The sequence below is a fragment of the Watersipora subatra genome, chromosome 1 (assembly GCF_963576615.1).
Source record: "Watersipora subatra chromosome 1, tzWatSuba1.1, whole genome shotgun sequence".
NCBI lineage: Eukaryota > Metazoa > Bryozoa > Gymnolaemata > Cheilostomatida > Watersiporidae > Watersipora > Watersipora subatra.
Window position 1 is genome coordinate 48,714,238 of NC_088708.1, and position 15,164 is coordinate 48,729,401.

At 35.6% G+C, this 15,164-nt stretch overlaps 1 protein-coding gene across 2 annotated transcripts in view; it reads left to right on the forward strand.

Annotated features, from left to right (window-relative positions):
- LOC137386060 (COMM domain-containing protein 10-like) overlaps positions 1–15,164 on the forward strand; it is a 76,134-nt gene that overhangs the window by 39,564 nt on the left and 21,406 nt on the right. The window contains exon 5 of one of the 2 annotated variants that reach the window (XM_068072724.1): positions 11,204–11,314. The exons of the other annotated variant lie outside the window; for it this stretch is intronic. Within the exon in view, the coding sequence (XP_067928825.1) occupies positions 11,204–11,314 (111 nt within the window). The remainder of the gene's footprint in view (positions 1–11,203; positions 11,315–15,164) is intronic. 2 annotated transcript variants of the gene reach the window in all.

The window sequence follows — 15,164 nt, forward strand, 5'->3', positions numbered from 1 at the left end:
CATGATTAACTGGAGTTGTCATTGAGTTGAGATTCGTGTCCATTCATCCGAAGCTATGCTTAGAGGTTAGGAAATAAAGATTACTTTTATTGGGATTTGAACTTGTGACTTTTGACTCATTAGACCCCCCCCCCCTCTATCACTTCTGCCAATCAACCACTTCTCACATTTTAGTAAAATTGTACAGTTAGTTAATACTCATGACGATCTCTCATGGGGCACTGAACTGCAAGTCAACTAGTTAGTAATAAAACTATCACACATATGAACCCTGTATGTTATGGTTTATTACACTAGAATGATATCTATATGAAAACAATATTTCTACTTCCACCATTTGTGACACACTGAACAACCATGAACTCTCAAATTGTTTAAAAAGTTGAAGTTTTGTGCTGAACCTGATGGTGAGTTTATGTCCGGTTGTTGCCTACATATTCATCAATGGAAATGTCATTTTGGCTGTAGTTAAATGAACAGGTTTTTACTACGTTATTCAAATTTTTCATTCCGACTTTCAACTGCGCTCTGCGCTATGCACGAATTAGCATATGCTACTCCTAGATTGAACAAGATTTTTACCATTTTGTGAGAATAAAATGATGTTAAGTTTTGATTCGCTGTTTTAAAGAGGTGATTCAAAATGTGAATTTTGTTGCAAGTCAACCTTTAAACTGATTAAAATGTTCAACTTTTTGTTTGAGTATGACGGTAAAATGTGAAGTGCTGCATATGTATTCTAAAAAGGATAGAATTTTGCTAAGTTCCATGAACTACTCTGTGATGAGTTTCTTGATTTTTCATTACAAAATTATATCAATCACGCAAACACAAACTAATTACAAACACGATAAATTTTCACCGAAGTTGGTGGATGGCAAAGTATGGGCATGGTAATGTTGGTGTTGCCAACAAACAAATGTGTCGTGGTCACAGAAACCATGGTTAAGTCGCAAATCACGAAGTTGAGTTATTCGACTTTGAAGTTGCACCAACTGAATTTATAATATTGGTAACGATTTTTGTAACACGTGCATCTGGACCAATCAAAGAGTGATCTTTCTGAATCTGAAGTCAGTTTAACCAATAGAAGTCTTCAACCCTCGGAAAACCCTCTTAAAACCGTTGCTAAGCTAAACAGGAAGTACTGAAAAATGGCGTCCGATAAATATAATCGTTTCTTTTTTGCCGATTTTAAAGATAACTCTGACATTTTGGACCCTTATAATCAGTACTTTGGTGTTCCAACTGATGTCAAAAGCAGTAAAAGTAAAGGGAATTACGATGATAATTTCCTAACAATTCTTAAAAGATTATTACATTATTTAATCATAAGAATAATTATTCGATTTTATAGGATTTTTATCAGATTTACTTATAAGAATAATTATTCGAATTTCCAAGATCGAAGTATATAGTGACCGATAGTGTGCAATATGTTACTGTTGTTACTTTTTTAAAGATTTTGCTCATGATTTGGCTGTGCCCGATATCGCGGTACGGCCAAGCCGTTTTAAATATCTACAAAAGTAAGTAATACATTTTCTTATAAATATACAGCTATTTCTGGGACAACCAGCTAAAATCTGTTTATATTTTTGAATTCAGCATAATTCTTTGAATAGAAACACAAAAATCTAGATGAATATCACAACCTCTTGATATTGGTTGCTATGACGTTTTGAAATGTAAACAAAATTGGGCATTGGTTTTCGTTTCTCAAACTTTAACACCAGTTTTCTCGGAACTATGTTTTCGCACAAATGGTAAACGCGCATTCAGTTTATTGACCAAAAATTCTGCTGTAATTAAGCTAGAATCAAAAATTTTTTTGCAAAATAACTGTGAGAATTTTCTCTTTCTGCTAATGTAGATAACTCCAAATCTTACAATCCCGACTTAACCATGGTTTCTGGGATCATGACCCAAATGGTGCAACAAGGCAAAATCCTATTCTACGTGAAAAAAATAATATAGTTTTCATTCTTCATGATATGGCATTTGTGAAAATCTCTCCACATCAAGAATGGTCTCAAATTTTTTTTTTAAATTGTGCAATTATGTTATTATAAAAGTATCAACTTCCTCTATCTCATTACCTAGGACACTTATGCCTTCGCCTCATCTACCTTTCGCGTTTTCGTGGAGTCATTCTCTCGCGAAAGTTTCATGAGCGAAACTAAACTATCGTAACGAACGAGCGAAAACGCGGAATTAAATAGCTTTGTTCATTGATAGTCCAAGAAATAAATGGCAGCAAGCGATCAAATTGCATCATCGATCTCACCCACACCATTCTACCTGCGGTTTACAATTACAAAATAGTCCCAAATTGAAATTTTTTTTCTTACCAGTGAACTAGACCTGCGGAATCTAATTATGTTTGTTCCACTGCATTTATTTTCACATCGCTATATTTTCGCACTCATCAGAGCTGCGAAATTAAGTTGCAGCAAAATTTTACTCTGTGTGCTACTCACGAAACTAAATACTAGCGAAATATAAGTGTCCTAGTGTCCTAAGTCTCAACTTCCTCTATCTCATTACTCCATCTTACTTTGTTCTATGTTCTAGTTTTATGGTTGAGTTTTCTTACAAAATAATAATAAATTGAAATAAAACTACTTAAATATGAACTTACACCAAATTTCAGTAGAATTTATCAGAAAGTATCGGTATTTTTATATCATTTGCGATTGTTTTTGATGTTTGAGGTGATATGACTGTCAGGATGTTTTAAGTTTAAATTCTATAAAACTTGATCGCGGTAAAACGCTCAGAAGTGAGATTACGATGCGATTATGATATCTATAGCTGTAAAGAAACTGACAAAATAGAGACGCATAGCTCTGCAACATGAACACAATAGTCGGTATCAACTATCGCAACGATTATAATTAGTGACGTCATTTCTCACATTGTTTTCTGAGCCTTTGAACTAAGTCTAGCCTTTGATTAAGTTTTGTTGATTTTACTCTTGAAACATCCTGGCAGTAAAGCCTGGTTCCCAAAAACGTCGCAAAGCACCGGCGACAGCACCGCATACTATTAGCGGTAAAATGGGAACCTACACGCCGGTAACTGCCGGCGGCAACGCAATAGTTTAGCGCTGTTCAAATTTCGCAAAAGGCTGCGGGCAAAACTTTCCCGAAATGCACTGTACGGGTGAAGGTCACCGTTATAGAAGCGGCATGGCAAGCGAACATTTTATTTGATTACGCAATTATGTTTAGCGATGCAGTTTATATGTGAACAGATGCCGCCGAGCCAAACGTCGCAAACATTTTGCTGCACAAGTTACCGCCAGAGTCCCTCAATCGATATGGGAATCAGGCTTTAGATAACCTCAAAGTTTCAAACATTAGAAATAATCGTAAATGATAGAAAAATTCTGATAGATTTTAATCAAATCTACTAAAATTTTGGGTAAGTTCTTCTTTAAGGTTAAATATTTGTAAATAATATCTTTCTTTTTATCTTGACTGCCATAATCCATGTACTTGTGTTCCTCAGGGTAAGCTGACGAAAGTGAGTTACTATTGAGCTAGCAGACGCAATTATGCGCTTTACAGAATTTTAATATATATGGAATTATTCTATTGATGAATGAATACTCATCCTCCACAATACCTTTTATCGCAAACCCAACATTTCGTGTGATAAATGTATAACAAAGCAGTTATAGGATCGTTATACCCGCAAAGGAAAGGTTAAAATGTAAGAGTTCAGTTTAACATAACATTAGGTCACTAAGCTGCTAGTCAACAAATTAAGGTAAAATAATTTCGCAAACCTTCAATCTTTACTTTAATGCGAGCTGTGTCCGCCGTCTGTCTGTCCGTCGCTACATTAAGAACGTTAGAAAAAGGATGGTACCGCATGGCAATTGAACCCCAATAATCATATTCTCAGCCAAGGACGCCACCATCTGCACCACTCGACCACCTTTGCACATTAAAAAATAATTGTATACATAGTTATTACACATGACGACCTCATAGTTATTACACATGACGATCTCTTCCACATCTAAGAATAGTTGTATACATAGTTATTACACATTACGATCTCATAGTTATCACACATGACGATCTCTTCCACATCTATGAATAATTGTGTACATAGTTATTACACATGAAGATCTCACACAGCACACAAGACTACCGGTGTACTAGTATTGAAATAATTGACTAATTGTAACAGTTTTGGGAAAGATAACTCTGCTATGCACAAAAGCAACTCCTTGCATCATGAGTTTATAATAACATCAGTCCTTCACGAGTGCAATTTCATTAAAGCCTTGATACAGCATGGTTGAGATATGACAATATGAAGAAGGCATTTGCTTGCTGTAAGTAACTTGAATCCTCCACTCTCTGGCCTGGTCTAATGCTAGGACTACATGGAGTTTGTCCTTTCAATATGGAATCAGGTCAAGTTTAATGATCTGTTATTTAAAATTATAGCACTTTCACAGCGTGATATCCTTTTACTCTTGATAAATGAGCACCTGCTAAAATTTATGGCGTTCAAGTAGACTAGCTGAGATGTGAGAACAGGTTTTGTAAGTTTCTGCATTTTTAATGACCGAGTATTTAGTATTGAAGAACTCGTTTCAGTCAACCTAGATTTTCGATTCAGCCATGGCCTTTCAAATCGAAGCACACTTTTATGCTATCACTCGCTATTGATGTCAATTTTCGCTGCTCACAGTCACGGAATTATCCGGAGCAAACCGTAGAGGCCTAAGTTGACGCATCTAATTGAATCCTGCTCTCCTTAGTAACTAACAGCAGCTGCTGGTTTGTGTTGAAATAGGAAGAGGCACTGGCAGTTCTTTGTCATTTGGGTAGAGCATTGTTGGGTAGCTGAAAGCTATTTCTGGTAATTTATTCCTGAGTAGATGAGAGCTGATGTGGGTCTGTATTGGGAAGTCCTTTGTCTTGCAGTATTAGAGATGCAAAAAGGTGGTCGTTATACATGCAAATCAATATTAGATGTTCAACCGCTATCATCGCCTACAGTAACATATTTTAGGATTTGGAAATAACTTCTGCATCATTAAAAGTGGTTTCTAAAATTGCTTTTTAGAATTTAAGACTTTTATGGGATGGTTATCTTTCAGTGTCAGCTGTGAAACACACAAGGAAGTCATACGAAAATGGCAGTCTCATTACAATAATACACAGTCAATGATATGCTGTTGTTTCTTGGAAACCTCAGTCCTTGTAAATGGCATCCATAAACTGCTTGTATATTTTAACTGTTTATTTTGGCTATTTTCTCTTGTGACTTGTTATAGAAACACCAACATATACACTATATTTCCATAACTCGCATGATGCGCAAATTTGAGTCCATCCGCAAGTTAACAGCATCGTGGAAATGGCTTAAATCTGCAAGCGAAGCGAGTTTTGCGGTTCGCAAAATTTTATCGGATCCATCATGTTTTCGACAAATAGAAACGGCACTTGCAAATGATGCGCATTAAAATACCACGCGAGCTATTCAATTTTAAATATTTTAATACTTCATTGTCTTTTCTCAATCGAGTTTCACGTGTTTATTAACTTATAAGCGCGTACAATTTCTTACCTTCTTTCAACAAGGTGCCGAAGAGTCAATCCGTATCATACAAATGTCTATAGAAACACTTAATTCGCACGGTAACACAACTCCAAATCCAACTCCAAATCCGCAGGATGTCAATGCGTGTCATACTGTCATGGAAACATAGTGATGCTATATAGACTAACTTGTTGAAATGCCAGTGGCGTACATCTGGTCAAAATTTTGTGAAATTTGTCAAGATATCCAGATGTAAACAGAGCTAACAGAAGAATATGGCATAAATCATAACAATTTCACAAAACCTGAATTAGATGAACTAGCTAGTTTTATCGTCAGTTACAATAATAGAGATTCACAGCTGGCATCTACATGTAGTTTAATTTATGTATTTGGTTACAGGATTTGAGTTTTGGCGTCTGCACATGATTGTGTTGGTTGTTTTCTGTTTTTGCAGTACTACAACGTAGTAAACTAATGCTCCAATTCTATGATGCTGCAGTTAACTCTAGTTTTAGCCTGTGATACCTATATTTGGAAAGAGAAATGTTAAAGATTGACTTGCAATAAAATTCACATTACAGTTATTTGGTATCAAAAGATTCACCATGTCTTACTCTGTTGTGTTAAAGGTGCCAAATATGTGGAAATGTGATTAAAAGGTCTTAAAAGCTCAAAAACGAAAAGCCGCCGTAGATTGTAATCTCTTTATTTTGATGACGTAGCCATGAAATTTGGTTATTGTCTTGTCACATGATGTTCTCATGTGAATTGAAAGGCCAATAAAAAGCTCAATATAAAACTTATAGTAGCACTAGTTTATGACAAACACTTCGGGTTTTACCGAAGACCCCGTATCAAATATAGATGCTCGCTACTTTACAGTTTTGTTTCGGTTTGGTCTAATCGGCAAGTCATAATCTGATCTTGTGACCCAATACTTCGCAAATAATTTCTGCAGCAATTTTCGATTATCACAAGTGACCAACAGGCTCGTCATGATTATCAGACAATAATATGTACTCCTTCAAAGTAAGGCTAAAAAATTAAATGAATTTTTATGGTAAGTTATAAGATATCACTGCTAAAAGTGATAGCATTACGATGACGATAAAACAGACACGTAAGAACAATAGACATGGTTTTATTGAATGCGTGAAGTATATTTGTGAAAATATTTCGACGAATAGGGTTGCATAAAAGTGTAAACAGAAACCATCTCTCACAACTACATAACATTTGAGCCATTTTGGAAAGAGAATCCAAACTACGGCGGTCTCGTGTGGCTGCGATTTTCTGTTCGTTTTTTAGCTTTTAAGAGCTTGTAATCACCTTTCCACATGTTTTGCGCCTACAACACAACAGAGTAAGACATGGTGAATCTTTTCATATCAAATAACTGTAATGTGAATTTTGTTGCAAGTCAACCTTTAAGCCTTGTATAGCGAACTTGTTACAGTAGAGGTGTTTTACTAAATGTACAGTCAGGATTCCTTCATTTCTGCTTTCAATCAATCTATTTATCTTATCTGTTAAGTATGACAGCATGATATTGTCAAGGCTGATATTGCCATAAAATTTATGTAAGTGTAATTATTTACGATTTAAACTTCCTCCTCACACACAATACATCTTGTGCAAATCTGCAACTGTCTCTGTCTTGTGTTATATCACTGATTTGCTTACATTGTCGGTGTCAGTTTTACTCAAATTCACCCTTGAAATTTTATACTATATGTACTTGGTAAAATATGTCCTGTTTTAAAATGTAGTCCATCATGTAAAGAGATATTATAGTGTTTGTTCTAGAGAGTTCCTTAAAAATTGCATTTAGCCTTAGCTGCTACTTAAAATAGAAATGTTATAAGGTTCGCACTATGAACAGAACTCTGCATTGATATAGGAGAAACCAGTACAAGACGGGTGCTGAAGTGTGAATTATCATTAAATTTTTACACCCTCTCCCCTTATATAGACCAGTTATATTATATTCTTATAAGGGAAGTATCATGCATTCTTTGTTGTGGCACTAGTTAGAAGTTTGTTACATAGTGCAAGCCACACTTAAATTCTAAGCAAGATATTTGAATGATAAAGAGCTATTTTTACCCTAAAAGCTAGTCATTGCAGGTCAAGATACGGGCTTGCACATTTTTTATTTCAGGGCTGTGGTGTCATTGTTGTTACTATTTTTTTGTTTGCTAAAAATCTTGATTTTCTATCAAGACTACAAAAGAAAAATGGCAAGCGAATGTCAAAACACCGCCATACAATCAAAGAACAACAGTGCTTGCCTGTTTCTTTTCTCACAGTAGTGGTTTACCTTATCTATCGTGTATCAAATGCCTGGAATATTTCTAGAGTGGTTCCAAAAAAAATTCTTTTTTTTTTAATCTGTACTAAGGCGTTCCATGTAACAATCATAGTAGTGTTAAACATGTTTATTTTACATGTACCGTACTTTTCGGACTATAAACCACACCCCTAATATAAGCCGCATCTGCTTTATTTTCCAAAAAATGATAATAAAACAACACATAAGCCGCACCTTTGTATAGGCCGCAGAACTCAGGATGGTGCTTTGTAACGCGGCAGCAACTTTGCTGTTTAAAACCGAACAGTGCCTAACGGCACTGTTCCGTATTAACCGACGCTTTTTTATTTTGTGTCTAACGGAACAGTACCGACTGTACCGTTAGGCATTGTTTCGTATTTTCTTTCATCGCTAAAAGCGCACTAACCGTAGATCATGGTTAATGCGCCCTAGCGGTCAAAGTAAAAGCCACAGAATAGCCGCACCCTTATATAAGTCGCATGGCTCAAATCGTCAGAAAAAAGTAGCGGCTAATAGTCCGAAAAGTACGGTAGTTATGTAACAAGTAAGTGTTGAGAGGGTATTCAGTCGGTCAGATACAAACAACTACTTGCTTAAAGGTTAACTGACAGCATTTTAGAATTATATCTATTTATAAACCAATATAATCTTCATATTTCATTTACAGCAGCGATTTTTGCATTACAAGAACAGAAAGCAAGTTTTGGAGACAAAGATACGTGTGATGTAAGCTTCAAGTTGTGACATGAGGTGGTCATTTTTTCTACAAAACTCACGAATTACGATGTCAATGCCAACAATTAGTCAATGCTTTAACGGAAAACAAAAGCACTTCAGCTGGGCACCCATCTTATACATTTTACCAATCTAGTCACCACACTAGGTTGTTATGGTTACACAATATGGCAGATAATTATAATGCAAGATTCCACAGCTGCTGAATAACTTTGCAGCGTATTTATGTTTCGTGTTGACTTCTGACTAGTGGCTTATACCGATCGACTTGTGCGTACAGCGTGCAGAGTGCATTAACTGCAAATTCTTTCTTAACACAAATAAAAATTTAAAAAAAATGTTTGTACAAATGAGCCATTCCCGAGATTAATCTTTTTAAAACCTATCAGCGCATTTTTTTGCTCTCATGAATAAGGATGTGAACAGATAATCTTTAGATAACCTAGTTAAAAGAACTATCGATATCAATTAATAACATAGCATCGCAGCTGTTTCTGGTTGATACATTGCAAAAATCACAAATTTTTCTGACCATTTTCACAACCTTAAAATGTGGATAAAACCTGGTATTTGGTCAAAATGACACCAAAGCATTATTGAACTCTCAATCTGGAAGGTTATCTGCTGCTAATGCAATAAAAAGTTATTGCTGTCACCTTTAACATCACATTGAGCCGAAGTGCACTAAACCTGCTATAGCTAGTCAATTAAAAATTGTCAATTAGCCAAAAATAGTCAATTATATATATTCAAGTATTATATATAATATTCAAGTATGATATTAGTCAAAACAAGTTAAAGTCAAGTCACTGAGTATGAGTTAAGTATGACCAGTGTAAAGCTCTGTTACTAACAAAGTAACATACAGTCAAACATGGATAACTCGAACTTCAAGGGACCGAGCAAAAGTGTTCGAATTATCAGAGCGTTCAAGTTATCAGAGCACTGTCATAAGTCCATATATTTACTTATTTATTAGTAGATACATGTACATATACAAACTATAATATAAATCAAAAGCACAAATGGCTTGTTTCAAATTAAATGCTTCTAATGTAAAGTTTAAAACGTTTTCATGAAAAAGTATAGAGATTTTTCTATCACTTGAGATTGGTTTGTTGTTTGAGGTGATGTTATTGCCAGGACGTTTTTCAGATTGACATTGGCAAAACTTGATCGTTGTTGAAATGCTCAAAAGAAAAGACATTTTTTTCTTTTGGGGTTTTACCCACGATCAATTTTGCCGTTTTTTCTTGAAGTTTATGCAGATTACCTTACTTTACCTGGGATTCGTTAAGAGCAACACTCCGAGGCAGTTCAATTAGAAGTTTTACGAGGTTTTACGGTACATTCTATATCACTCACGCTTTTTTAATAGATACTTATTGAATGTACACACGTATTCTGTGTTTAGGTCAAACGATGAATAGTTTTTTGTAGCTCAGACAACGTATTACAACAATTTTAAGACGTTTTAAACATTCAACATTCCGACGTTGATTCAACACGGAATCAACGTCGGAAAACTATTCATCACGGGCTAGCCGGGTCACGCACTCAAGGATTTTCGCCACGCACATACAAAACAACATGCGATTTTTGTTTTGTATGTGTGTGGCGAAAATCCTTGCGCGCGTGACCTGGCTAGCTCGTGCTATTCATCGTATCGCAGTATAAATCAAATTTCACCAAACTTTTAGAAAAGTCGTTGACAAAAATATTTTGCCGATGGTGGTAATAACGACGCTTATGAATTACGAAAAGATGAAGTTTACCTCTATGGCTTTGAATAAAGTGATTTTCTAAAGCGATAACAACCGTTTCGGTAGCCGTTGGGCAAAAAAACAGTTCGAATTAACAGTGTTGAGTTCGAGTTATCTATAGCAATTTATCATTACGTGGGAACGGACCAAAGGAAATGTTCGAATTAACCATGTGTTCGAGCTATCCGTGGACAAGTTATCCATGTTTGACTGTATATTGCTGTTTTAATATTTCCAAACAAAAGAATGGCTGCTGGTTGTGCACCTATAGGAATTCAGCTTCTAATTTACCAATCTCTAATTCAGATTTTTATGGCGTTAGCTTATTATGAGATAGTTTTTATTATGGCACAGTAAATATATATATAAAGTATTTAGTGGTTTTTATTTAAACCGCTGGGAGCCAAAAGTTCACCAGTTTCTTTGTCAACAAACCTCAGCAGTTGCCAAAACAACTAAAATTGCATAAAAAGCAAGCAAATGTTTGTCACTTGTTTGTTATTAATTATTTCATTGTTGATTGTTTACATTAGAATTTGGAACATCCTAGTCCATGTTATCTAGAGTTTGGCAGGCAGTATAATGGCCCCTTTAACCCGTTGCACAATTTCTAACTAAGACTATTGTCCCACAATAGCTTCATTCAAGGATTAGGTTTGCGTAATAACCCATCACTGAGCTGTTCAATACAGCATCAAGACACTGGATGTGTGAATCCTCGTATTTAGTTACATGTTTTTGTTATTTTCAAGTTCATGCGTGATTAGGCAGAAGATAAGATATGTCATTTTATTTTTTGTAGCTTGAGACCATCAACTGGAAACTCAGTCTACAAATTGCTCAGAAATCTAAAGCGAAGCAGAAAACGCCGCGAGCCATTTTCGAGCTCGGCGTCAAGGACACAAGCACTCAGGTACTAGCTAGTAATATCTATAAGGTGAAAGCACACTGGAGGGTTGCTGTACAAATGGCAGCAGACATCAAATTCATTTGCTGTCAGCAGTCGTTCATATTGTCACCTATTACGTTGTCATGATTGATTCAATGGTTGGATTTCACTGCAGAAAATATTATTGACAAACTGGCTTAAGAGCACAAGGCAAATTATAATAACGACAATGTTATTAATTATAATAACAGCTGCCTTACATCTAGCAATATAAGGCAGCTCAAATTATAAATTGTCCAGAAAGTAGAACATTATTTTATTAGTTATTGACTTCAGAACCGAAATATATGTAAATATGTAAACGTGTTGATGAGAGATTCTTTGTCACTACTGGGCATTGCTGTCTCTGCTAGTTGGTAGTAGCTCTAGGATTTCCCAACGTAGTTTATTTCACCTCCAGTGTGCTTTGACCTGTTGATTTGTGAGTCTGTAGGTTTCCATTTCATACGTTTTCAAGTTACTCGGTCATGTCCTTTTTCCTAAATCTCAGTCTACATGCTGACGGAACAACCTTCATCTTGTAGCAGCAAATAACGATTGTAACAAATACTTCGCCAAAAAATAAAGTAGCATAAAAGCGTGACACTGTAACTGGGGTTAGCTTGAGGACCAATGCGATAGCCCAACCTGAAAAAAGGTGAAAATTTAAATGCTACAGAATCAGCTTTCATTGGCTGACCACGCTTAGAGATAATCTCACATAAGCTCATCGTAATGCAAGATAATTAATCATCAGATAATAGCAGATACCAATTATTTATTTTTATTAATTTAGCTACTAGATTTGCTATAGAATATTTTTATTGTAATCAGAAAAACCAAGACGAGATTGTGGCACCCAATTAACCACATAGCTAATCACCGCTATAGCTGGTTTATTCTTTATATTCGTCCTATTATTAGTAGTGTAAAACATATCTGTCATTTCTTAGTTTTTATCCTACAATTTTAACAGCTCCGCTATGAAATAAGATATCTGAATGTTGCATGTATACAGTATCAGATGTTATACAGTACAATATGTTGTACAGTACATGGTACAGTACAACGAACTTACCTTTAACAATATTAGCTGACTTTAACCGCACCAGCTGAAGTAGTCTTTCAGGCATAATTAAATATGCTGTATCAGATACTTATGTTCAAAAATAGCAGCCAGCTTTGTTGACTACATAATTATATTATTGCTTTATTGACAATAATTTCATTTCAAACAGAAGGGTTCTCCAAATTATGCCATATAAGAATCATAAGGGCAACAGTTAGTCAATCAAATCATATAAACGGTTTGGCATATAGCATTTAAAAGCCCTTTCCTCTACTAAAAGATATGTTGATAATACTGGATTATTTAATTTTTGTAAACATTTCAACTCAAATTTTGTGAGAAACCTTAATAAAGCTAGGAGGAAGACTTTTTTTGGAAAGCAACGGCTCCATTTGAAAGACTCTCTTTTTTGAACTTGTTTCTTTTATGGTAGCATAAAGGGGCTCTCAGCCCTTCACTGTTTCTAATAACAACTGCTCTATCTGTCTTTGATAGGGGTTTTAGAGGTAAAGTGACAAAAGGTTTTTGCAATAGTAAGGCCATAGGTGTGGTTGTCGTGGTAATGCTAAGGAAATTGTTACCCTGGTACATTACGGAGTTTGATTAGCTCTACCTTCTCACCTAAAAGGAACTCTAATGGTTTCCTTAACATATCTCAAAGGTGTCATTATTTTATCTCTTCCTCCTGCCTGCAATACATTAGCAGTTAGAAAGTATCCAACGAGGGAATAGATGTTACTAACTCCTTTAGTAGTCATGATATGATATACTAGCTCATGGAGGCTTTCAAGATAAACTTATACAAGTTTTAGTTCATTTTATCAGAAATTATCAGCATTTTTCTATCATTTGTGGTTGTTTTTTATGTTTGAGGTGATCTGATTGCCAGGATGCTTCAAGATTAAAATCAATGAAACTTGATTGCGGTTATAAAGCTCAGATCACGCCGAAGTGAGATTCTGACGTCTGTAGTTGGAAAGAGACCAACAGAATAGAAACACGTAACACTGCAACTTGATAGTTGATATCAATTATCGCAATGATAACAGCTAGTGACGTCATTTCACACGTGTTTCTCTCTGAGCGTTTTAATCGCGATCAAGTTTTATTGATTTTAATCTTGAAACATCCTGGCAATCAGATTACCTCAAACATCAAAACAATTGCTGATAATAGAAAAATACTGATACCTTCTGATAAAATCTACTAAAACATTGTGTAAATTCATTTTTAATAGTGAGCATTTAGAAATGACATTCCTTTTAAAAAGCTTTTTTATCTCAATTAAAGAACTGGAAGATGATGTCCTGATGCTTGTCAGCGTTTTGGCATGACGTGGTTAACATAATCGCTTTTCCATAAAAACTAGGTTCATAAAGCTCACTCTCAGGCTTGAAAATCCACTGATGTGTATGTCCTGGATATTTTCGTGAATATTGTTAAATGCTTAAGCCTTGCAGTCCTTCAGTTTGGCTGCAAATAGATGTCACGTTTTTTCATTTCTGTCTGCATATGTACTCATGCTGGATATCAATTTGTGTTCATCTTTGTTCTGATGTGTGATTACTATGTCATGTCTAGCATCTCATACTTTGCCAAAATTGTTAAACGATGTTGACTTTGGAAGTATCCAATGGAACCCTGTTATCAAATTGGCCCGGAGTGCGCTGATGATGCAGAGTGTGGCTTGATAACGGCGATATAAACTGATATGTTGGTTTATCACTGCGGTCAAGAAGGCTTAAGCATGCAGTCGCTTCTCACAGGGTGATGTTGTTCCCAAGTTTCACGAGTGCAGGGGGAGGACTTCAGTTGGCTAGTAGCCATATTTTTTGGTGACCAATTCTTTATGTTTATATTTGAATACTATTTTAGTTTTAAAAGAACAGTCGAACCTCATACAAACTATACAGAGTTTATTTATTCCCAACGGTTTTCCACATATTAAAACCATCACATGTTTGAGCAGATACAATGTATGAGGGTCAGTCAATAAGTAGTGGGAATATTGTCATAGTTTTAATTCTTTTTATGAATAGGAGTTGTCAACACATTCCCATAAATTCATTTTAGCAATTAAACTTTTTCATATTATTTATATTCAAAATGTCCGCCAAGCTGAAAATGCACTCACTCATAGAGCAAAAAGCTGTTATGAGATTTTTTAATGCTGAAGCTGCAAAAGCAAGTGTTATACACAGTAGAATGAAAGAACAGTATGGAGAAGTTGTATGCCACAACAAGCTGCTATAGTCAATGAATTGAAGAATGGATGAGAAGACATACCTGATGAGCCAAGAAGTGGTAAACCAGCGGATGTTTTAACTCCACCCACAGTAGCTGAGGTGGAAAAGCTGACTAAATCTGATAGAAGACTAACTATAGATGGTGTTGCTGAGACCATGGACATTTCACTTGGAACTGCACACAGTATTGTCCATAAGAAGCTAGCTCTCACCAAAGTCGGTGCACACTGGGTACCCATGATGCTGACTTATGATCACAAAGCGTAGAGTGCTCTGGCTGCCAGAGAGTGCATGAGAAGACTCAAATCGGAAAGGAATGCTTTTCTATTTAGCATTGTAACCACAGATGTAACTTGGGTGTATCACTACGAAACAGAATCGAATTTCAAGAGCCTAGTAGCACTGTTAATTTTCAAAATTACTGTGAGCTGTTGGGAAGGATGGCATAAGGAACAAGAGAGGCCTCCAGTATTTGCACCATAAAAATTGCAAAATATACAAAGTTTGACTAAAATTTCTT